We start from the raw sequence: 26916 nt of genomic DNA, 5'->3' as shown, positions 1-26916 counted from the left end.
ATAAGGGCAAAAATATAAATAAATAAAATAAACAATTTTCACAAAAAATTGCATAACTAATTTGGCTCTAATTACTCTCTACATAGTGGGGGGGGGGGGGGTTCATGGCTGAGTGTGTGCATAATGTTAATGAACTTCATGAAATATCTGCAAGAGCAAATCCATGTTCTACCACGAGATGGCAATCATGCAGTACAGTATATTAGCCCAGTCTTTCCCAATAAAATGTACGTGGCTGAAAATAGTACGCCTACTTAGGAAAAGTTTTGCTTTGCGAAATAACTTAAAACTGAAGGGCTTTCAATACACTAAAAGAAGCATTGCCTTAAATTATTTCATGGAAATGTTCATCTGCACCTCATGACCTTCAGAGGGAAAAGTGTTGATAAAGGATAGGATAGGCTACTTGAGCTTTACTGGGCTGTGTATGGGTATGACAAAAGACAAAAGTTAAACCGTTCATAATGTGCTGAACTAGCCTTTAGAAATGTGTTCAGTCTGACATCGCTGTGTCAATAAATTCATGTCTTATTTTTAAATCTACTATTAACATTCCAACTTTTTTAAAGGGGTGATATGACAGGGCTAAAATGAACATTATTGTTTGATTCAGATGTAATGCAATGTGTAAACATGTCACGATTTAAGGTTCGAAAACGCTGTATTTTCCACATACAGTGCATGTTTGTATCTCCTCTTTGCCCCGCCTCTCTGAAACGCGCAGATTTTTTTAACAAAGCTCATCGCTCTGAAAAGCGAGGTGTGCTATGATTGGCCAGTTAACCAGTTGATTGGTCGAATACTGCAAGCGTGTGACGGAAATGTAACGCCTCTTACCATATTTGGAACATCAGGTTCCAAAGCAATTCCAACAACTCTGTCTTTATAATTATTTTATATCTATGCAACTGTGTGTGAAATGAACTAAATTCTGTGTATTCTTCTTTTCATTATTAGTTTTATTCTGTCTGTACAGAGTTTAGAAATATGTATAACCTTATACAGCAGTCATTAAGTTCAAACTGAGTGTTATATTGAAATCCATATTAAATGAATTACAGACAACAAGGTGATTACAACAGTTTGAAAAACTGGTAACAAATAACAGGACAAAACACCTTCCATCACACATTCTTTAATGTATTTTATTATTTATTTTTTCTACTTTAACACCATCTTAAAACAAAATTGCAATAGGGTTAAAGTAAAATGATGTTTAAATGACATTTGCCCTGAAATCCATCCCGAAAGCTTTGAAACCTTTAAACAAGAAAAAGACTGCAGCGAATGTTTGCCCTAAACATCAATCTATTAATACCTTTTATATGAAAGAGTAGTTAATTTAGGATCCTGTTGCTGTTTCAGATCTGTTTCATAATGTGTCTTCTTTTATACTTATTTCTCACTTTAGATCCTCTGTATATTTAAAGAGCCATCTGATGTCATCTAATTCCTACTTTTAGTTGGTTTGTTAAACTAAAGACAGTTATTGAAATGTCTCATACGATATACAGTACATGAAGTCAATGGCATCAAATCAAAGTAGGCTGTGATAACATAAACACAGCAGTGTCCAATTTGAACTGTTCATTAGAAACACATTTTGTACACTTCTTACATAAAGCCTCTTTGTTGTAGCTGATAAATGCCATGAAACCTGGAATCTTATTACGTTTTGCTTAGGTCCATGTTGTTTGCAGAGATATCGTGGGTGTGAGTAATATTCGATAGATTTTGTTGATCTTCAAGTGTTCTGCATGCGCACACTGAAATGCATCCTTAAAGAGTGGTTAAGTAGGACAACCGCTCTCAAATAATAATTGACTAACACTATAATAATGTAAATGTGCATTATACCTTACATTAAAAAATAAGGCTTTCATATGTTAATACAAACACAAAATGTAGCATATGTCATATATTTTATTTTTCTAAAATATCGTGTTTATAGTAATACTACATGATGTGATGTGATACACATTTACTATAATAAAACCACGGTTAAAGGCAATGGATGTTCACAAACAAGACATGAAAACAAACATTGCTTCAGAGTATAATAAAGACGGAAAAGGAATTAACCAATCCAGATCACATTTAGTATTAACTAGGTCTAAAGGTGCAACAACATTATTACATTTTACATACTTATATATGTTGCTGAGATATTTGAATGTATTGTGTATGTTTTACTGCTTCAACAGATATGGTTTACTGTTCTTTTTTATTTATTTTGCAGTGATAGACCTATTCAATTTTTATTAATTGACAAACACAGAAAAGTCAAATTAGACCTTGAATGTTGTCAATTCTATAGCAAGTTGTATTTATAATAAAATGTTAGTAAATATTATTAACGCTATGACATTAAATCTGTTTGGATATCGGTACCATTTCCCCCTCTGAAATACCGTCATACTACAGTATAGTGAACTAGGTATCGTGTATTGTATAGAACCGTGAGCAGTGGAGCTACACCCCATTGCAGTCTTTAGTGTTGTAGACACTCAAAAGTATATATCTGTGTGACGTCAGGCGCTGAACCGGAAGCTGTTCCGTCCTAGTCGCGGCTGTATGTGTATGCGTGTGTAGCTTGATTGTGGGCTCGGCGATACACTGACAGCTGAATGATACAATGTAACGGCGACGCGCGGAAATGGAATAATCTCTTGATGCATACACACACATGTGAACAACACACAGAGGCGTAATTATTCAGCGGTTGTTGTTTTGATGAGAGGGCGGAAAGTCGTTAAACAAACAGCGCCGATCGGTGATTTAAATGCATTTCATTTCAATGGCTTTACGTGAGCATTTTAATCCGCTCGGCATACTGCAATGATCAAATAGCGGATCGCGACTCCAGTGTTTGATCCCATCATCCGCGGCTGTTACGCCCCATCATCCGTCGGGTGGGCTCCGTCGATCAGAGGGCGGATATTTATCAGCGTTAATATCTCCAGACACCAGGAATCATGGGGAACAACACTTCGTGCTGCGTGTCGTCCAGCCCGAAGATCCGGAGGAACGCGCACTCGAGGCTGGAGCCGTACCGGCCCGAACCGGAGCTCAGTCGAGAGGACACGGGCTGCAACCTCCAGCACATCAGCGACAGAGAGAACATAGACGGTGGGTGTGTTGCTCCGGCGTCAGTTGGAAAAAAGAGCTTATCTATTGATTTACTTCTGTTCTCGGGTCAGTGTTCGCAGGATAACGGGTCAGGTTAGTAGAGGACCAAAACGTGCCAAACAGTATAACGTTATCATTATTGGATGTGGTGCAATGGTGCCACCAATACCCTAATTATACCATAAAACCAATGCTAACACTGTGGTCTTTGGTAGCATGTATTGCAATCGTTCAGTAGCCTACCATGGTGTGTTTAGTCAGTACAAACACTGTAACATGATGTCACCACTACTTTCATGTAAACCAATGGGACATTAGCTAGGCCTATAAACACATCGCAAACAAGTGCGCTACAATGTTTAGGTGCCAATAATCTTTGGATTTACAATGTTTCGGCGTTTCAAGTAGTTACAGTGCAGACTGTCGTTATTTTGGGGACAACCCCTAGTACAAAAAGTGCCAAATGTATTGCTACTCAACCTGCCTGTTTTTTAGGCATGTTCTATGACAGGACCATAATAGTTTTGGAAGTACCTAGTAGTACCACAGACATGGCAATGGTACATACATTTTATTAGTATGATACACATCAAATAACATCTACCACTCTACCATCACAATGAAAGTTTTGGAAACACAACAGTGCACGAATATATTCATGAATAATGCAGTATATCCCAGTTGCAGTATTTTCATCCTGTACTATCGCTGTAGTACCAATGCTCTTTGATTCTGATTGTGGATCCTTGTTGAATGTCATTGTGCGTAATGATGTTATAGCCTACACATCACTACTGCTAAAGTTGGCAGTATTTGATCATGTCTGTCCTTCGCTGTGAATTGAACAGTAGGTGTGATCTTAGATGTGCAGATAATGGAGCTTACGTGCTGGACATCTGTTATGGTGGAGATTGGATCCAGATATGTTCTAATGTAATTGAACATCTGAAAGGAGAGAGAGGGGCTGATGGAGGTGTCATGAGACCGCAGGCAGACATACTCTGGGCAGGGCTCAGACATGGAAGCTATCTGTGGGAGGCCTGGGAATCTGCATAGCCTGAGAGCCTGGAAGTGATGAAAATGCTGTTGTAACCTTAAGTACACTTCATGACTGACACCTTTAATTATGGTTAAAGAAACATAGATATACTTAGTGTGTCATCATAGCGTTATAGTTCAGTTTTTCTCTCAGGGATGAGAGGGGTTTTGTTGGGTAAAGATACTCTCTTGAGCGTGAGCGGGTTCTGTGCCAGTCTCCAGAGATGGGTAAGGAACTGTACTGTGATTAACACAGCCCATTGTGATTCACACAGCTACTGTGTGAATCACATCCTAGAGTATGCTGTCAGTTCTAGTTCCTCATTGTTAAAAGCCGCCTAATGCTTCGAACCCTAATGTTTTTAAAGGGGTCATATGGCGCGAATACGTGTTTTTCTGTGTCTTTGGTGTGTTATAAGTTGCCCATGCATGTATTCGAATGCAAAAATGAAAGTGTCGGAACAAAAGATGCATTCTATCTAAAAGCGAATGCTCACCCAGACCTGCCTGAAACGCCTCGTGTAACCACACCCCCACAAATCCACGACAGTTCGTGGTATGATTTGACTAAGACCGCCCAAATGTATATGTATATGCAAGTAAGGTGGGCGTGCCTGTCGGTACAATTGCTTTGGAACCTGATGTTCCAAATATGGTAAGAGGTGTTACATTTCCGTCACACGCTTGCAGTATTCGACCAATCACTACGCACTGGTTAACTGGCCAATCATAGCACACCTCGCTTTTCAGAGCAATGAGCTTTGTAAAAAATCTGCGCGTTTCAGAGAGGCGGGGCAAAGAGGAGATACAAACATGCACTGTATGTGGAAAATACAGCATTTTTAAAACCTTTAATCGTGTATACACATTGCATTACATCTAAAACAAATGATAATATTCGTTTTAGCCGTGTCATATGACCCCTTTAATAATGATATCTTTATATGGAGTGTATTGAATTAATATAGGGTAATTGTATGACAAGTATGCAGAATAACACAATACATAGCCTTACTTATGACAATAATGTTTCTACTTTACTTAGTATCTTCTTAAAGAGTCTTTATAATTGAGCTGGTTAAAGACCTAGTTTCACATAGCTCACAGACCTGTCACCGATCACCCGATGCACACAAAACCGCAACACCCGTTTCACACCGCACGCGTAAGCAGCGCGTATTTTTTTCGGCGCACATGTTAACAGATGAGAGCATTCATACCGCACGCGTAAGCAGCGCGTGCTCGCGGCGCAGAAGCGGCACGTAAGCAGCAGTGCAGCGATCATTTCGGCGCCGAGTCTATTTTTGCTGCGCTGCTAACGCTCAATTAAAGCGACAGTGCATTCTTTACAGACAAAATCCACATGGATTGACAGGAAAAAGTAACACTTTTACCTTTAAAGCACGTAAGTGGTGTCTAATGTGTTTTTAACAGTCGCCATGAGTTTCAAAAAGACTTTTGCCATGAGTTTTTTTGGCCAAAACCACAACAGCACATTTAAAGGATTTATAATACAAGTATATCTTAGATGTTATGCTTATATTGCAAATGAAGGAGTGGGAAACGATCGCATTAAGCTGTCAGTGTACTGTCTGAAACCCACTGTCATCATAACCTTCTGAAAAAACAGATAAAACTACACAGACATCGTGTTATATGCTTATATTGCGTATGTGTGAGAGAAAAGCGATCGCATCACAAGTCAGTCACTCTCTCCTATGGTGAGTTAACCTTAAGTGACTTCGTATCCTTCAAAGCACGATGGCTTTTTATTTATAACTTGTACTACACAGATCTAAAAGAGCATGAAACAGGCGGATATAACAAATCGTAGTTATGCAATCTACTTAAAAGCGCTTTGATGAAGTTCTGGAAGATATTTTGCTCATTGATGTATGTAAATAACGTAATGTGAAATTGCATTGTTGTACTGTGGTAACAGTTACCCAGGCAGCGCGGTGCACGGTGCATACGCTGCCGGTATTAAAGGACAATGAGCACGCGCTGCTAACGCTCTCCCTACACGCTGCTGCCGCTCCGCCTATGCTCTGCTTACGCCTGCGGTATGAAACGGGTGTGAAGGGGTTTTCTGAAATCACCATTCAAATCTAAACAATATAGTACACGACAATTTCCATTTTTTCCAGCAAATGCATTCTCTGGAAATCAAACGCCTGACTTTAGCGTTGGCATCTCCATGCCCTGCTGAGGCGAAATGCACTTTTGAGATTAGTTTATGGTTTTCACTTTTCCACAGGATGTCATCAGACCGCGTTCATCTGATTCTCAATCACTTCTTCTCTGTGGAGGCACCGGCAGCGCAGTGTGACTGTGGCATGATTGAGAACGCAGTACAGTAGACCGTTTGTTAGTATGGGTGTGTGCGTGCATGCGCGTTGCCTCAGGCTTGTGTTCATAACTGTGACTCCCCCATACAAATGTGTGACTTGTGTGAAGTCAGACATCAGGTCTGCTGACTGTGGACCCTAAAACATCCTGCTTGAATACCTCATATTTCACTTCACCAAATCTGTCATATAGGTTTGGCTCCTTTTTGCCCATTGACCTCGGCATCCTCCTTATCTTGTCAGTGTCGCTATATGCCTGGAGTTCTTTTTCTTTAGTGCGTCTTGAAGTTCTCTTCCACTCGGTTTATCTGCAAGAGTTTCTCTCCTGCTGTTAGCATTTCTTTACTGATGGACTCTCCTACTGTCAGTGTTTCCATAATCTCAGATTTTCCTCTCTTAGTATCTTCATACTTCCTCTGTTGCATACTGCTACTTCTCATTGGTATTCAATTTGTTCTAAATGGTTTTTCTAATTAGAAATTGTCCCACATCATAGTTGAAACGAGTATACTGTACTTAATGACTTAACTAACTATATATAAATGACCTGGATAGTCCGCAGTTTCGTGCACACTAACGGAGCTAAATGGAATAGAACTTAACCACAATGTCATCACAACGTTAAAGTAACGTCACATGGACCAAACGAAGACTAACTGGTGACATTGTCAGAACGTCCTGTGTTTGCTGGTTCTACAGTAAGTAAAATTAAATGGTACATAGTTGTATTGTGCTGCGTGTGATTTTAAACAATCACAATGTGCGTTTAGGAATCAACGTTTAGGAGTCACTTCCATTATTACATGTTAGTGCTTGCATACTAGTTCCCTACAAATTTAGTGCATAGTAGCAAGTAGGCAAAATGGGCACTCCATTCATAATTCAAACTCAACATTAGCATAAGCCCACTTACTGCCACCGCGTATAGGAAAACCAAAATATTTATTAAAAAGATACCAACAAAAATGTAAAAAGTTAAATGGGTACTGAAAATGAAAATCATCTCATGTGACACGAGCAAACTCAAAACAAGGCTCATTTTAGCCACAACATGCAGGCGTTACATATGCTCTGGCAGAAATGATAAAGAGGTTTGTGTTAATTCCTGCTTTCGCAACAGAGTTCAGGTCTGGCGATTAGTAGTATTTTAAATCCTCCTGGATTAGCACAGCCTACCGAACATACACCGAAGAAGACAGTGAGATTTTCTAGTTGTGGGAATATACATATACTGTAATTTTTTTAGGTTTTCAAATGGATAATGTTTGGAAACCACTTTTTTGCTGTGAGGTTGGGTAATGAAAATATCTAGTTAAATATTAAGGCAATAAAATAATAGATTATATCAAAAGAATCAAGGCATTTTCTTATAACAAAACATTTTTAATTGAATAAACACAAGGGAAGTTTTTATTCATGGGTCAAAGACGTTAAGATGTCCCCATCAAAAGAAATGTATTTCATTACATTAAATGTTAGTAAAATGTCTATTTTATGGTGTCAACTAAGTTTTTGGAGAATAAAATGTCAAAATTGCGTTGAAATAATGTTACATTGTCATTCAGTGTAACACAATATTTATGTACAAATTTAAACAACATGCTTATTCTGACTTTTACATATTATAAACATATAAAAGAATAAAGCAGCATATTACATTTTATTGTGCTTTAAATGAGTAAAAAATTCTTATTGACAAATGGGCAAAACCTAGGTTAGTGGCAAATTTGAAAAAAAAAAAACGTTAAATTACAACTAATTAGCATTTGGCGTGAAAGTTATTAGTTTTTTTAATTAGGGCTGTCAAACGATTAATCGTGATTAATCGCATCCAGAATAAATGTTTGTGTTTACATAATATTTGTCTGCACTGTGCATATTATTTTTATTTATATACACATACATGTATACATATTTAGGAAATATTGACGTATTTATATGTATTTATTTATATTTACCAATAATTTAAATTATATATGTTTATAAATTTGTATATTTGATATTTTTCTTTAATATATGCATGTATGTGTTTGTGTGTGTTATACAAAATTAATATGTACATTGCACAGAGATATATTATGTAAACACAAACTTTTATTCTGGATGCGATTAATCGCGATTAATCGTTTGACAGCCCTACTTTTAATATGTCATAAATAGATTTTTGTTGTAAATATGCCTGACAAGATTGCTACACTGAACGACATTTTAGTGGGCGTCTTCTGTAAACCAGGGAAAAATGTATGATATTTGTTTTTTGCTAAGAAAAACAAAAATGTAATTAAGTTAAACATAATTTTTATTTTTTATTTTTTTTGAACAACAACAATTTAAAGCAGTATTACACTTATTGTTTTTACGCTTAAACCCTTTTTCGTCTTTGACCCTCATGTGCACAAGTATATGACACAAGTGCACATTTCTTCGCTACACACTCTTTTGGAAGTTTAATAGCCAAATTAAAACCACATTAAAAACATCACCATATTCAAGTTGTTCTTTCATTTTATGTTACAGAATATATAGGACTGAATATATCCCCAGCATAATTTAGTGTCACCTACTGTTGCATAGTTTTTCTAAATGTTTGCAAAGCAATAGTGTTGAATATTCTGGAAATGTAGTGGAGGACATTCGGAGTATGTCAGAGCTGTAGAATAAAGCTCTTCTGCATCTAAATGTTGCAACTAATCTCAGCACAAATGAAAGAGCATCGTTTTATGAGTCCGCTTTAGAATGTTCTCTAATCGTGCTTAATCACTGTCATGAATGAAACGAGTCCCGCGTGACATTTGGCTGAGATTCTGTCTGTGATATTCTCATTGTGATTTCTATCCTCTGAAGGAAATGACGTACAGGATGTGCATTGGTTTCCCTTCCTCTTCTGCGTCCGTGTGTTAGATTGTTTCGTGCAGACTGTAGACGCTTAAGAAATGTGAAGGTTTGTTCTTGGTCTGTGCTCTGAAATTGTAAGTTACTTTGAAATATATTTTTTCATGAGTCAGAAAACCCGTTTTCATTAACCCAACAGCATATCCTTGAAACGGTTTGAGCCAAACATACAGTACAAAATGAGTCCGACTCTATTTATCGAGTGCATGATCTGCAATAACTTAAAAGCCCATTGAAATAATTGCAATATTTATCAAAGCCCTTTCATTTTATATGGCCAATAAAATAATGTTACATGTATTTTGTTAACTCTTATATTGCACCTTTTGAAGTTATTATATGGAAATGTTCGGCCTATATAACCCAGCCCTATACTCAGCATAGCCTAGGTTTGTTATGTATCTTTTCAATGGTCTTGCCACACAGTTCAGTTTCTTTGATGTTGTTACTCATGCTTGATTTATTGTCCTTTAAAAAACACCATCACTTTCGCACCTGGTCAACAGACCTCTTTCACAGATTCTCTCCTACGCTGACCCTGTTATTAACGCCCAGTCTTTTGTGATTGAATCACACAATTTCTTTGACCCCAATATCACATTTCACGTCCTGTTCTATCATAACTTTGACGTGGCTACACTTGCTGCAGAAAAAAAACATCCGTCTATTTTGTAAACATCAAAGGTGAGCCTGACTGTTTCCTCAATGGAGGTGTCTTGAGGAGGCCTTCGTAGATTGCTGTTGTTTGAATAAATTCAGCGCTTAAGTCTTGTAGTCCTGGAAACCTCTCATAGTTCCAGCAAGGTGCTCTCGAAGCTTTAATGAAGTGGGGAATATACACTCACCTAAAGGATTATTAGGAACACCTGTTCAATTTCTCATTAATGCAATTATCTAATCAACCAATCACATGGCAGTTGCTTCAATGCATTTAGGGGTGTGGTCCTGGTCAAGACAATCTCCTGAACTCCAAACTGAATGTCACAATGGGAAAGAAAGGTGATTTAAGCAATTTTGAGCGTGGCATGGTTGTTGGTGCCAGACGGGCCGGTCTGAGTATTTCACAATCTGCTCAGTTACTGGGATTTTCACGCACAACCATTTCTAGGGTTTACAAAGAATGGTGTGAAAAGGGAAAAACATCCAGTATGCGGCAGTCCTGTGGGCGAAAATGCCTTGTTGATGCTAGAGGTCAGAGGAGAATGGGCCGACTGATTCAAGCTGATAGAAGAGCAACTTTGACTGAAATAACCACTCGTTACAACCGAGGTATGCAGCAAAGCATTTGTGAAGCCACAACACGCACAACCTTGAGGCAGATGGGCTACAACAGCAGAAGACCCCACCGGGTACCACTCATCTCCACTACAAATAGGAAAAAGAGGCTACAATTTGCACGAGCTCACCAAAATTGGACAGTTGAAGACTGGAAAAATGTTGCCTGGTCTGATGAGTCTCGATTTCTGTTGAGACATTCAAATGGTAGAGTCAGAATTTGGCGTAAACAGAATGAGAACATGGATCCATCATGCCTTGTTACCACTGTGCAGGCTGGTGGTGGTGGTGTAATGGTGTGGGGGATGTTTTCTTGGCACACTTTAGGCCCCTTAGTGCCAATTGGGCATCGTTTAAATGCCACGGCCTACCTGAGCATTGTTTCTGACCATGTCCATCCCTTTATGACCACCATGTACCCATCCTCTAATGGCTACTTCCAGCAGGATAATGCACCATGTCACAAAGCTCGAATCATTTCAAATTGGTTTCTTGAACATGACAATGAGTTCACTGTACTAGAATGGCCCCCACAGTCACCAGATCTCAACCCGATAGAACATCTTTGGGATGTGGTGGAACGGGAGCTTCGTGCCCTGGATGTGCATCCCACAAATCTCCATCAACTGCAAGATGCTATCCTATCAATATGGGCCAACATTTCTAAAGAATGCTTTCAGCACCTTGTTGAATCAATGCCACGTAGAATTAAGGCAGTTCTGAAGGCGAAAGGGGGTCAAACACCGTATTAGTATGGTGTTCCTAATAATCCTTTAGGTGAGTGTATATTAGCCTGTCAGAGTAATCCTTCCCTGCTCATGCTGATTCGTGTAATGTTCTTCAAATGAGTGGAAAACGCATAAACAGTTTACTGCCATGAGGAACTCTGTGGGATTATTATATCATTCATGTTCATATGTTCATTCCACAAATACTTTCTGTGCATGTTTTTTGAAAACAAACCGTTACTGATTTCATTTTGTTTGCTTTGACTAGATGAGCTTGTACATGACAAATAATGGGGATAGTTCACCTGAAAATTGTGTAGTTTAGTTACCCTCATGTTGTTCAAAACCTGTGTGTGGCGCTTTCTTCTGTTGAACACAAAAGAAGATATTTTGAGACACGGTTTATTGTTCATGCAATGGAAGTAAATGGGGTTCAATGTTGCCTGGTTACCAACATTCTTCAAAAAAATCTTCTTTTGAGTTCCGCAGAAAGAAAGTTATACAGGTTTGAAATGACATGTGAGTGAATAAATGGAAGAATTTTCATTTTTGGGTGAACTATTCACTGAGCCGTGTCTTCTGCAGAAAAGCAGCTTAGCCTTTTACTTTTAACCTGATGCTATACATGATAAGTCAATATAAGCAGGTCCAATACATGGGTCAAAGACGAAAAGGGGTTTTAGCATAAAAACAGTAAGTGTAATACTGCTTTACATTTTTGTTGTTCAACAAACAAAACAAAACCAAGTTTTCTGTTTAATTTAATTGCATTTTTGTTTTTCTGAGCAAAAAATAAATATCCTACATTTTTCCCCGATTAAGACGCCCACTAAAATGTCATTCAGTGTAACAATCTTGTCAGGCATATTTACAACAAAAATCAATTTAGGGCATATTAAAACACTAATTACTTTAACCCCAAATGCTAATTTTGCATTTTTTTTAATTTGCCACTTTCCTAGGTTTTGCCCATTTGTCAATAAGAATTTTTGTACTCATTTAACGCGCAGTAAAATATAATATCCCTTATTCTTTTATATATTTTTATTTATACTTTATATATTAAATAAGTCAGAATAAGTTTCAATTTGTACATACATATTGTGTTACACTGAATGACAATGTAACATTTTTTCAACCAAATTTTGACATTTATTCTCCAAAAACTATGAAACCATAAAGTAGACATTTTACTTAAATTTAATGTGCTTTCTATGGACATAAAATGACTTTTGTAAATTTCTTTTGACGGGGACATCTTAACGTCTTTGACCGAAATACTTTTTAAATTTTTAATTTCAATAAATTGTTTCACTATTTTTTTTACATAGGTTTTGGATAAAGCACATACAAGGTTCATTGAAGGTGCTCTGAGGGCATATTAGAAAAGGTTATTTCAACCAAACAATCTATTTCCTATTCATCTTAAGAACAGGAAGTGGACTTCAGTGTGCCAGGGACCAGCTGATCTCCTTTGCAAGAACATCTGAGTTACAACTCACATTATTTTACGCTTTACAGTAGTTACATGTATTGCATGGTGCATATTTACAGTGCAATCACAAATGTATATAAACAGACATTACATACATTGTATAGGTGCATATGTACAGCATAAATACAACTGGGTCCAGTTGCAATTTACAGCAGGAGAGAGTGTCTGTAGACAGTATATAGTATTGTTTTCAGTACAACAGTAGACTCTCGGAATATCGTAGAGACGTACGGCTTTGGTATAGTTCTCTTTTTACGCATACGCGAGGGACAGCGTACAGTGCGCGTGATGCAAATTTCGTCTTCAGAATAGTACACGCACGCCGGAATTTTGTTACCTCGCATACAAAGTATGCGCAGGTCGCGCATGCGCATTCCATTTCTTGCAGTAATTAGTTTAACCACTAGGTGGCAACCATGTCCTAGGAGCATCGATTCAAGGTAGTAGAAGAAAACCTGACCCCTTTAGGCCCAGAGATGTATAGCAATATGTCGCAATGCGCATGCGTCAATACCTGAGTGTACGCGTACGAGTCGAAAGCAGTATACTTTGCAAGGCTGCGCGTTCGGCTGTACAAAAAAGAATTGTGCCACAGGCTTTATGGTGAGCTTTTCTACTATGGGCCACACCATAGCAACCCTATAGCAATGTGCAAAAATGACACAAAACATCTTTACGTAATCGTTCACGTTTATTTAGATGTTTTTTCTAAGAGGTCAAAAGAAAGAAATCCGGGAACAGATTGAAAGGGAACTTACAGGAACTACATAAAACTGCAGTAGTTGAAAAGGATTGTGGGAATGAATGTGACTCGTAAAGCAGCAGTCACTGGAGGAGGGAAGCCCGAGGCACAGGACGAATCTGTTTGAACACTCGTCATCGCACAACATTTTAATGCATTTATTATTTAGTTTTACCACCGCTGTGAGCTACTTGAATATTGATGAATACTCTTAAAATTAAAGTTTTTTTCTGAATGATACGATTTTTTAGGAAAGATTTTAAAGTGAAATGCTTTCAGTAAGCGAGAGAAAAGATGGTGGTGTGCTGACAGCTGAGTTAAACGCGGGGTTTACCAGGGCTCAGATGAAAGACAGGCTGCAGGCCCACTAAATAGAGTTGTGCAACGTCTGTGGTGTCCAGTAGTTTTGAAGCATTGAGAAATAAGACCTTCAGGCTAACCTAGAGCTTCTTTGAAAATCTAGACACCTGACATAGTGCCGGTTAATCAGACATTGGGAATTTGATCCGAAGTGGTTGATCCTTTGTGTGAAACCTTGTGGTCAGAAGAGAAACTTTGATCCTGTCAATTGTCAACTCAACTACAACACTTCATGTTTTAGGTGGTAAAGAATACTGTGTATAGTACCATTAAGGAAATCAAATACAGCAAAGGCCTATAATAATCCAACAGTTTTAGTTTATTTGTATTTTTAGCTTATAGGCCTAATATGGAACGACACTTTTTAATGAATGTTTTGTTGTAGGGGTACAGAGTAACTTGCATTACATTCTTTTAGCAGTCAGTTATAGGCCTAATTAATATAGGCTATTCATGAAGGGAGAGGGCTCAATTTTTTGTTTGAATTTAGTTTGTTTTGCTCAATTTTATATTAAGTTGTATTGTATTTTATTGAAAAGCAAGACAAATTATAAAAAGCACATTTTGACTATTCAGTTTGTGCAATAGTGAAAAAAATGGCTTAATAAATAGAAGAAATGCAAAAAACCGTGTTCGGTATTATTCGGCCTTCGGTCAAGTGTTTCACATCATGATCTGCTTCGGCCAAGAATTTTCGTTTCGGTGCATCCCTACATGAAATTAAGTCTTAAAATTACCTTCGCAGACTACCAGTTGAGCTAAATTAAACTTATATAGACAGTTTCAAAGCAACAACATAAACAAATGTTACTGCGCATGAACGCTTTTGTGTCCCGAACGTAACTTCCGATACACATCCGCAGAGAATAGTTCCTGGAGATTCCTGCAAGCAAAAGATACCGAGAAGAACCGTTACTTGGCTAAACTTGCCTCTCCAATATTTAGAATTTAGAATGCGATACCAAGCTCAACCACTAGATGTCAATGTACCATACGGTTTCTTCAAATGCGACAAAGTTACACGACCCATTCAACAAATTGTTTATTTAGTAAAATAAACATACAACCAAATTCAACATAGCGTTTATTTATTACAATACTATACAATAAAATTAAAATAAATTTACTATAAATTAAATTAAATAAAACATAAATAGTTACATTAACAAACACAGACCAGAAGTTAACGTAGGGCCAGGCGCATGCATCCGATGAATTCGTATATAACCAGGTTTTCAATCAATATGAAAGTCACATTGCTGTGATAACTAAATTTAGTACATTTTAGTTTCGGTACGTCAGCCAGACTCCAACTGTTCCTTCTCTCGTGACTGATTTAGTGCTTTAAGCACTAAGAGCCACATGAATCGAAAGTGAATCAGATTCAAGCTGTTTGTGTGCTTAATCATTATTCTAATTGGGTCCACTTCACAAGACAAATGTGCTACAATTAAATACATCCACTAAAATCCTGCCTGTTGGTTTTGTAAAGCCAAATGACCGTCACAATGATCCAAATAGGAGGATGCGTTTAGCAATAGCTCTGGTAATTTGCATAGCCGTCATTAAATGATGAAAAAATCCTTTGAGCTGGTCTGTAAAATGCTTTGAATAAACACTCCAGTCAATAACTGCATGTTGGTTAACCACATTTTGTAACATTTTTGTATTATTTGCAGAAGGTTCAAGTGTGACACTGGCTAACGTGACCACAACATGATACTTGAAAGGTGCAATGTGTAAAATTTTTTAGGGAGGTGCGAGCGTAATTTTTTTTAGGGAGGGGCAGTTTGCAACCTCACGGCTAGATGCCGCTAAATTTCACGTTCAACATTTAATAGAGAGATGGAAAACTTTTGACTCTATATTTACTTATTTTACACATTTTGCTGCTGGTTTTACCCAAAGCGACGTACATTGTTTATTTGGCATTTAATTAGTATGTGTGTTTTTTGGGATCGAACTCATGACTTATTCGTTGCATCATAATGGGTTGCAGGACGTGAGAAAGCCAATGACATTTAGCACCTTTGGTGACATTTGAGACCTTGGCAAAGGACAAAATTTACATTAAATAATGACTTTAATTTCAACCTAAAAGCTGTTGCAATATAAAGCGAAAGTCATGTACTACTTTTATGATCCTGGTTATTTTTTGGACCTTGACACTGTGTACTTTTGTCGTATTAAAAAAAGCTGTGGCCTCCTTACAGTGTGTCATAGACGAAAGTAAGTCATTCAGGTCTGAAATGACACAAGGGTGTGGAAATGACGACAGTTTTTCTCATAACGCAGAGTCTGTGTTTGGTTTTGTTTGCCGGCGGCTGCATCAAATGCGCGGCGGGCGAGTCTGTGGGGGCCATTGTTAGGCGGGTGTAGGAGTCACAGCCCAGCTTCAGAGATGTGCATAAATATCACCCAACCCTTTCATTAAACCACACAGACAACAGCCAGCTGGTGAAATCCCCCTTTCTTCTGATCTGAGCTCTTTTCTGCCTGTCTAGCTTCTCTTCCCTCTCTCTCTCTCTCTCTCTCTCTCTCTGTCTGTAGCATGGCTACAGTAATGTGTCGGCCCTCCTCTGTTAACAACTCTATGGAAACCCATACCGGCCTTTTGAGCATCTCAGGCTAATTCTAGTAATTATTCATGCCACTTTAGGCCGATGCTAATCAGCGCAAGAAGCACGCTGAGATTTTTTTCCCTCAAAGCGGTTTTGCGTCAATATTTGCTCTTCTGTTTTAATACATTAAGCGTCTATAAAAGTAATATTCTTAAGTGACGTGTGCTCTGAAAGGTTAGCCGTTGAGTATGAAGTTGCTCAAATGTCAGGTGTAAAGAGGTACAGAATAAAATGCTGTGAAAATGGAATTTAGTTACAAATAAATTACTTTTGTCTGGATTTGTGCCACATGCAAAGACGGTACACAAAATAAAGGTGCTTGGAACCATTTTTGGTTCCACAAAGAACCATTCAGTCGGACGTTCTTTAAAGAACCACCTCTTTCTTACCTTTTTACAATCTTGAGAAAAACTTTCGCCTTATTAAAGGTTCTTCGTGGAACCATTTAGACACAAAAGGTTCTTCTATGGCATCGTGGAGAACCTTTATTTTTAAGAGTGTATTTTCAGGCGATTTCTAGATTTGTGAAGCAGCTGAGATGCCCAGGAAGCTGTTCCTGTGAGATCATTGCAGCTGTTCGGTGTTGTTGTGTGAGAAGATGCTTCATGATAAAGAGACCTTATGAATATGCAGTGGGGGGGCGTGGCCTGTGAACATGTTTACAGCACCTCTGATGACCTGAATTCAAAGCTCTCAGAAGAGAGGCTGGATGGGGTTCACAAATGGACAGAAAAGAGCAACTTGGTCATATCAAACAGGATTTTTCAATGTAGTTACAACCAATACCAGTGAATTGGTATTCTTAATGCTAATTTTACCGCAACAAAATGTGATATTTATTTACACAACTGAAAACAATTAAATGAGTGAAATTGTTTGTTAAGCACAGCTTTCAGTGTTGATTCATTCCTTATTGAAACAAAAAAATGTGGAATTAAAAAAGGGAATGTAGTATTTGTAAATGTTTCTCAATTAAGAGAAGTGTAAAGTTACGAAAAAATATTTAATGTTATGAAAAAACGTTGGTTTAATTATTGCAAATATAATGTCATATATGTTATTAAAAGACATTTATATTTAACTTTTGTGTAATATTACTGTCAAAATGATTCGCAGCATCCGGGTTACCATGTGTTATTTGTTTTGAGCGGTTGTTATCTGGGAATATCAGACCTTGGAATGTAACGATTGGCCAAGCAGAAGCACAGTGTAATAATATAAAATCATATATTGTTGGAGTGTACAGTGGTGTACTTGTAGTCTTGAGTAGAGCGTGTAATGGGCGTACTGCATTCTAATGCCAAGTTTAAATGTCAGGAAGGCAGTGTGGTGCTGACACAGATGGCATCACAGTCAGACCTGCTTCCTTCACAGCGTGAAACACACACTTACATTCACGCTGCAGCAGAGACCCATTCCTTAAGTTACTCGAGTAGGACTCGCTCAAGATTCACTCAAGATATACATACTGCTGTTAGCTGTTAACACTTCGCTTTTTTTGTGACTTTTTACAGACCTACATTGGTGCACGTTCTTCAGATGTTTGAACTGTTTTTAACAGCAATAACACATTGATGTTTCTTTGCCAAAAAGTGTAAAAGCTGTGGCAATGCTTTTCATTGATTGATTGAGCAGCCCAACAAGCCTGACATAGTGACATTGACTTAACCAATGGAATTAGTCTGGGGGTGGGGCTATCTGTTTAACCAACCAATGCGAGATCTAATGTTTTGTGAAACCACAAGTGTTATTAGTTTTGCAGTTTTGTTTAGTAACTCGTCATAGCAAAATTGCACACTTTACCCTTTAATTAATCTTTCAAAAGTGTTCATATGAATCGCACTCAATTACAAACCATGAGACTTATTTTTATATTCCTAGTGTTTAAAAGTTTACTATTTAAAAGTTTTTAATGGTTTTGGGGCTTTTGGCACAGCTAGTTCTCATGTGTCTGTATTGCTTTTCTTGAAGCAATTACCGGAAAAATGTTGAACTCGCAGCAGCCGTCAAGACAAGAGGCTCTAATTATGGTTAAGAAAATGTTTCTCGTAACATGTATCCAAGCTCAGCATATGTGTGAAGCTTCATTGAGTTTGTGTTTTGATCACAGGCACATGTTAACACAACGGCTCTGTACTGATCTCAGATCTAGGCTCTGATAACTTCAGCAGATGCTGCTGGACACACATTAACACGACTCACAGCTGCCACACTGCACTGGCACTATTTGGACGGCCCTCAAACACTCAGGGGAGGGTCTCTAATATGAGCTGGGCAAATTAATGTGCGATGTTAGTGGAAGCTGCAATCTGTGCGATTTTATCGATTTATTTTGTTTGATTGCAGAGTTACCTTGTTCTCCAGCTAAATTGATCAGGGAACGATCTGCATGTAAGACAGCTGTTATAAAAATCTTTTACATGTCAAAGCATACGCTATATGTTATTTAAAGGGAGAGTTCCACCAAAAATAAAACAATTGTCATTATTTATTCACCTTCATGCCATTCCAAACATGTATGGCTTTTTTTCTTCTGCAGAACACAAGAGAAGATATTTTGAAAAATGATGCGTTTGGCAGACGCTTTTATCCAAAGCGACTTACATTGCATTATACTATTGTTTATAAGTCGTATGTGCAATTCCTGGGATAGAACCCATGACCTTGGCGTTGCTAATGCCATGCTCTAACCACTGAGCCACAGGAAAGCTGTTTTAATTACAAAATTGTCTGGGGTCACATTTTAATCATTTTAAAATCATTTTTGCCTGTTTACTTTTGTAATATTTGCAGTACCTCACACATGCACACCTCTGTCAATTGAAATTTGCATACAAGGAAAGTTTTCAAGACAAACTTTGAATGGTGTTCCCACAGGACAAGCATATTGATAATTGTGTATACTTTGAATGCACTGTTAGCTGCTTTGGATGAAAGTGTCTGCCAAATGCATAAGGGTTGGCTTGACAAAGCATTTGTCTTTGACAGTTTTAAGGTTGGATAGCCTAAAGAAAGATTTAAAGGTCCTGTTGAACGCGCAGTTTTGGCCAATCTCATATTAATCTTGAGTACCTATAGAGTAGTATTGCATACTTCGTATCTTGGAAGAGTATTTAGTTTGATCACATTTATAAAAGATAGATACAGCTGTACGATTATTTCAGAAAACAAACAACCTCCTGGGGGTGTGCGTGGGGAGGAACAAATCACCCCTTTAAAGTTTTGAAGCGGCCCTAACACACGCGGTTTCTGCCAATCTCATATTAATCTTGAGTACCTATAGAGTAGTATTGCATACTTTGTATCTTCGAAGAGTATTTAGTTTGATCACATTTATAAAAGATAGATACAGCTGTACGATTATTTCCGAAAGTATACGGCGCGTGCGGGGGGGGGGTAGGCTGAACTAAAGCACATTGCCAACAAAACACAGACATCAGTTTCACTCACCGCATGCGGTTCCGGCATCTTTTAGCGCTGGGACGGCTCCATATATCAGTTTCAAACGATCTCCAAATCCAGCGTTACATCCACCGTTTATATAACATTCATCACCCAAATGCAGTGAACAAACAAACACCTGAACTTCGCGAACGTATGCTCTCTCTCTCTCCTGCACACAAGTGAAAGTGACGTCTGTGCATGCTCCTGCTCTCCTTGCTGCCGCGTGCTTTTCCGGGAGAGTTGTCCAATAAGGGACTAAGAAAATTTGTTGTGAAACAGTTTTATATGTTCGAAAAAAAACTTTCCAAAACCTGTACGATCGCTGGGTGAGTGTATCGAGCACAGAAATACTATGTAATACGCCCAACTCGTTTTTTGACTAAGTTGACTGTTAAGCAGCACGTTTAACATTGTAAAGAAGTCAGAATGCATGACACACCGTTGCACCACCCCTTTAAGGGATGTCGTCCTTAGGACAATTGCTTAGGTGTTCTGAGTGGTTGCAGTACAGTTGCTAGGGTGTGCTAGCTGGTTGCTAGGGCCTTGAAAGGCATTTTTAGGGTGTTATGACTGGATACCCCATTCGACACAAATGGCAAACATTTTTACTAGATATATCACATTTATTGGGGCCAAAAGAATTCACGATAACAATCTTTATTTAACGATCTTCATTTGTCTATCTTATCTCTGAATAACAGCGTAGATAACACACTCGTCATTTTATTTTAGTACTACGTTTAACTGTTATGTTGTAATTTATATGCTGTGCGTAGTGCCTGGAGCTTCTACTAAGCTCATACTATAGGGGTGGGAGAAAAAAACAATTCACATATGTAATCGATTCAATTAGCTAGCGATTCGAATTGATTCACAAATTTAAAAAATCGATTTTTTTAAACGTTACTAAATAAAATAACGTACCGCAGCTGACTTGTCTGTAAGTGCAAAATAGCGTTTTCCAAAACCTGTCACTGTTTAGACTTAAGAACATGAACACACGTCTGTAAATATGCACAGTTTGTTAGCCAGACGGATGCGCTGGGTGCATTGCACAGGACTAATACCCTAATTTTGGTCTAATGTCGTTTAACATACAGCACTAATGAGTTGTGTTTCATTACTATTATGTACCGGTTTTAATGTCTTGACAGCAGAACTGAATACGTCAATGAGAATGGATTTACTGGGCACTCAGTTGTATTAAAGTCCCAGTGAAATAAAAAATGACAATACCTATTTTTTCATGAAATATTGCAGCTTTTATTGTAAATAGTTTATCAATGTGGGTCATTCTCTTTTTAAAATGTGTGTGCCCTCATAATCTTTAGTTAAAATCTGAAAATGCACTTCCTTCCTGTAATTACTAACCATCTTAATTGACATATTTTAGACGGTTTGGGCAGAGCATCCGTTAACTCCTCCCCTTCAACTGTCAGTCTGCTGCCAGTTCCATTACAAAATGCAAAGGCTGTTTTTATATATCCAATCAATATCGCAGAGAAAGACGTTTTTTTATATATATAAAGCCACTATTTTTCTCAATAGAAATTCCGTTTCACTCGGAAATTCGTCAAAATACGGAAGTAAAAACGATCGTAATTTCCGGTTCACGAGGACTTTAAAATCCAATATGCGACAGAGTAGAAGCCAAAGTGCCAACACTAGTCTGACTCTGAGCGCAAACGTGACGCGATGACATATTAAATCTTAAATATGCGAATTAGTACATCAAGAATCGATTCTGAATCGAATCGTGACCCTAAGAATCGATTCTGAATCCCACCCCAAAGCAAACGATTCCCACCCCTATCATATTATGAGTAAATCATGTCAGTTTACTGTGTGTGTGTAATTAGTGTTAGTCCATTGAGTCTATGATACTGGCCGAAGCATTAGGTGAGAGAGACAAACTGTTCTGTGTCTTTTATCTGCTGTTTCCATGGTGCTGCTGCCCAGGCGACACAGTCGAGGACGCGACGACAAGACAGAACAAACGTATTACCACTGGATAATTACTGCTTACTTCAACCCCACCCCTCCCTCTCTCTCTGTCTCTCAAACACACACACAGCTTTCATCACCCATGTGTACATACATACAGTACATGTACAGTACAGTACAACAGTCATTTCTAAAGAATGATCACAATTTTAGCTTTGAGATGTTTCAAGGGACTATTTGTGGGCGAATCTCATTTGAGAGGGACAGAAGTTTATGCATGTGAGAGATTTGACTGTATGAATCTGTTTGAATGTGTCATTTGTCTCTTTCTCTGTCAGGCTTTATAGTGTTGGAAACACAATTGACTTTCTTTCCGGCTAATGGCTGAAGCACGTCAGTTCAGTCACAATAGGAAGGCTTTGATTTATTTAACCCTTGTTTCAGAAAGCATTACAGGAAATGAGGAGGGGTGTATAGAGGGAAACTGAGAACAATTGACCATCCACTTTTGTGTGTCGTTGTCATTAATTGAATTGTTCTCCCCCAAATACCAGTTGTGTAGTTTACTAACCCAAATGTCATTTAATACCCATATTACTTTTTTCTTTTGTAAGAACAGATTTTAGGCAATAATGTCCAAGCTGTTTTTTTCCCTAATGAAGCCATTCAGTATCAAATGACTTTAATTTCCATCTGTTCTTCACACAAACGTTTCATGTGACTGCTTCTGTACTTTTCAGAGTCTGACAAAATTGTCCTTTCTTAGTATGGAAAGAAACAACTTAGACATTTTGCAACTTCTCCTTTTGAGTTCCACATAAGAGACAATCTTATAGAATAGAAACTAATGACTGAATATTTATGTCGGGATGAACTAATCCTCTAAATCTCACTGTTACCTCATGCCATCTGCATTGTCCCAGTCTGTTGTTTTGTTGTTCTAAATCACTGTTGTTTTTTTATAAAAAGTATCATTGTTTGCTCCTCAGCATTGAGTGTCTGCCGAAACGTGTCCAATGAGAGGATATGATGTCGTCTCCTGACAGGAACTGGGCTCACAGGAAGTATGATTGGGGCACAGAGGCATGTGTCAGGTCACAGATGGCTCATTTGCACCAGCTAATGACTCGCATTAAAATATCATCGCCGTCCAAATGTCTGTCTATTAAAATTTGAGGGCAAAAAGGCAGATTTAGAACGTAGACAGTCTTTAAAAAATATCTATTATCTTTATTGATGGTTATCATAGATGTTTTCCTGTTGTTTGGTCTGCTGTGTTAAGTGGACACCTTATGTGATAGTAAGGACCCATTTCTACTGTTTAGTGTGCAGGGAAGTTGGTGTGTTTTGCAAGCTAAATTGACATTTATGCATGACGTTTTTATCCAAAGGGTCTATAGTATACACTTGAACATTGTGTGTTCATTTACGAACATACGTGTTGTGAACATACCTGTTACAATGTTAAAACCGCTTTATTCTTAGTTCCTATTATGCTACCAGACTTTGTGCGTTATTTCGAAATGTGGGTATTTTTTCCATGGCTTCGTTTATATTTCAGTCCGACCGCACCAGAGTTTGTTTGGGAGGGGACTAATGCCGGGTTCACACCAAACGCGAATTAAGCGATTTGCATGAGTAAATTACATACAAAGTCAATGCAAAGACGTGAATAGACGCGAATTCGCGGCAGGCGATGTGAATGACGTGAATGGCACGTCAATCTCGTCTTTCGCGCAAGTTGAAAATAGCTCGCGTCACTCACGTGAAAATAACGAACTTTTCCCGCGAGTAATAAAGAACGTATAACGCGGTTGTTCGCGTTTGGTGTGAATTCAGTAGGGCTGCAGCTATCGATTCTTTTACTAATCGAATATTCTACTGATTTTTCCATCGATTAATCGGGTATTCGGATAATAAGTACTTTTTTTTATTAAAAAGCAATACTAAATATACAACAGAAAATAAGACAGGTCTCTTAAAATGAACAACTAATTTGTTTCATTTTAAGAAAACATAAAAATTGTATTGCTGAAATTTCATACATATCTGTGAAAAGTTAACCCATTTAATACATTACATTGCCATATTACATTCAAAATGCAATATAATACAAATATATAAATAAGAAACATGAATAAAAATAGAAAGAATAATTTCAAAGGTAAACAACTAACTTCAGCTTATGCATGATGCATTTAGTTTATCTAAATTAGTTTTAGTTTCTTTTTTTTACTATTAAATAGTAATATATAGCCTTTGACTTTGATTTTGGCAGGTTGTCGGAAGACGCTTATTTTTTTGTATGTCTGTTTCTTCACTCAAACAATAACATGTTCGTGAAATAAACTATCAGAGCAACTCTGGAGGTGAAGTTCATGTCCTCATTCAGCGCAGACGCAGACAAATTCATGAGCATCACGCGTGTAGCACGTTAAACTATGCAGTTCATTCACTCAGACACGCCGAACAGCCAGATGGCGTGTGTAAATAACAGGATTCGGCGTCCGCGTCTGGTTTTATGGACTCAATGCAGCCGCAAAACAAGTTTCACTTGCAAAATAGACTAAAACTAAGTAAAGTGAGCATGAGAATTACATGTGAGCGTGTGAACAGACTAAAATGCGTGTGTCTCACGGTGAATGCGAATGAATTTAGCAGGATGTGCGTTAGTAATAACGGTCCGTGGGGAAACGCAGCTGTGTGTACTGTAGTTAAATGGATTAAACAAAGCTTCAAAAATAAACAAAAATTGCCTCGATGATTTTTTTGTATTCAAATTAAACGAGTTACTCGAGGAATCTTTCAGCCCTAGAATCCAGCACAAGACCCAACTTTTCAGTTCTCTGTCCGCTTTTTTGTTGTGCACCCAAGGTTCTGTTAGAAGCGCTCATAGATATTCAAAAGAACCACATTAACAGAGTAAGCATACCAGCGTTTGTGTTGAACAAAAACCTCTCACGTGTGAACACACCCCAATATGCACATTCTGCTCAAGCGCCTGAGCAACAGAAAGAGGGATGTTTGTTCGGTGGTGTGTATTTCATCAACCTTGTGTTTATTTTCAGCCATGAGAAAGAGAGACCATGGGGTCTCAGAGCTTTTTCAGACTAGTGTTTGAGGAGTCATGTGACATCATGTATCATGTGAGAGTTCAATGTGTGCATTAAGATATATCCTCAAACACAGAAAACCTCCATAAATGTACTTATTTATTCAGAAACTTCACACCCTCAGGGTCTTTTTGGGTATAGCTAAATGATCTTACAGGAATGTTTCGGGTTCCGCATAAGTTAAAGTTCAGCATAAGCTCTGTGAAATGATGGTAAATTGTAATGCTGGTGATAGAGATCAACATTTATTGATGTAGAACAGTTTTTTATTTTCGCTGAAACTGTAATCCTACTTAAGTTAATGGAACAGGCCTGTAATAAAACCAGTTGAGCCTTCATAAAATAGAAGGAAATATTCAGAATTTCCTTGAGCAACTGTGAGTTTGTAGGATCTTATCATGTGGTTTTGTGTCAGTGTTTGGTAATTATGAATGATGGCCAGGTGGCACTTTCCACATTTCTGTGTGTGTTTGTGTGTGTGCTGTGAGCATGATGCCCAGAAACTGTCCTGTTATCTCGCTTCTGACACCAGCTGTCTTTACACACACACTCAATGATTTATTGCACCATCATGTTGATGTTTTATCGCTGTATTATTTGGCTCTGGTTGTTTTATGGATGATGGATGTCTGTTTACACTTTTAATGCCTTTTGATCGTCTTGCATTTAAAAATTATTCATTTTGTCTTAATTATATTTACATTTTTATTTAACACTTCACCACCCCAAAATAAAAGAAATGGTTACTATTTCCACATCCTAGCACCCCTTACTTTAATTACTTTACTTGACTTAACCCACCTGAATGCACACTCCTGATTGGTTTACCTCTTCACACGTGATTAAGTCATGATACCTGGGTTTGCTTTCATATTAGAAATGTTTCCAGGAGCTCTAAAGGATTTGAATAAGCCGCTTTACAGTATTTTCATAAAACAGAGGGGTGGGTGGAATGCAAAAGTATTTTTAGATCATCTTAAAGATTTTATAACGGTGTATGTTTTTTTTACACTTTTTAGGAATATATTCAGAAATGTTAATATGTAATCATGTGCAATGCCTTTTGTAGAATCCAGTGAATTATGTGCGTTAGATTATTTGTTTAGCATTGGTGCACATGCACACATGCACACGAAGCCCTGAAAGCAGTAACACATTTTAATATATTTGGCTGAGCTGTCTTGAGATTTTCTTTAAATAGCTGATGTACAAGCTCCTGAGAAAGTGGTAGGAGAGGTCAACAAAGCTGTTCAACACACACCGAGTAGACCACTTTCTGCTTGATGGTGACATCATTTAACAGTATGACCCTTTTCAAAATACTAGTCAACTTATTTGATGTTTATTGTGACTTCATTTTAGACAGAAGTCAACATGTTCTTTGTTTCGTAGTTGTTTTAATAAAGGGCAGTGAGTTCAAAACACAGAGAGGGGAAGAATTAGTGTTTTTACGTTGGATTCACATTTGATTTCCGCACAAGGCTCAGTGCAGCTATAGTGGCAAAATATTTATCAAAACTCACTCCTTCAGTCAATTCACAATTAAGTTGGCTTAGATAAAACATCAGTTCTCTTGCCACTCAGGGCTGCAGATTCTCCAGAAGAAAACCTGAGGATTCTCCAACCAAAACGTCTTTTTGATGCGGCATCAGATTTAGACGAGTAGGTGTGTTGGAGATAATGTGCCTGTGCCATATTGCCATACACACATTAGTGGCCATTTATCTGGTCCAATCCTGGACATCATGTGGTTGTGTTCTTCTCTGCTGGTCTGACACTGTGCGTAT

At 37.9% G+C, this 26916-nt stretch overlaps 1 protein-coding gene across 4 annotated transcripts in view; it reads left to right on the top strand.

Annotated features, from left to right (window-relative positions):
• The first annotated feature begins 2547 nt into the window (after nucleotides 1-2547).
• ccny (cyclin Y) overlaps nucleotides 2548-26916 on the top strand; it is a 48912-nt gene continuing 24543 nt past the window's right edge. For all 4 annotated transcript variants that reach the window (XM_057323005.1, XM_057323006.1, XM_057323004.1 and 1 more), the window contains exon 1: nucleotides 2548-3129. In XM_057323005.1, the coding sequence (XP_057178988.1) occupies nucleotides 2976-3129 (154 nt within the window). In that variant the 5' untranslated portion in view covers nucleotides 2548-2975. The remainder of the gene's footprint in view (nucleotides 3130-26916) is intronic.

Source organism: Triplophysa rosa, linkage group LG23 (assembly GCF_024868665.1).
Source record: "Triplophysa rosa linkage group LG23, Trosa_1v2, whole genome shotgun sequence".
NCBI classification, from domain to species: Eukaryota; Metazoa; Chordata; class Actinopteri; order Cypriniformes; family Nemacheilidae; genus Triplophysa; species Triplophysa rosa.
This window is presented reverse-complemented; position numbering and strand designations above follow the sequence as displayed.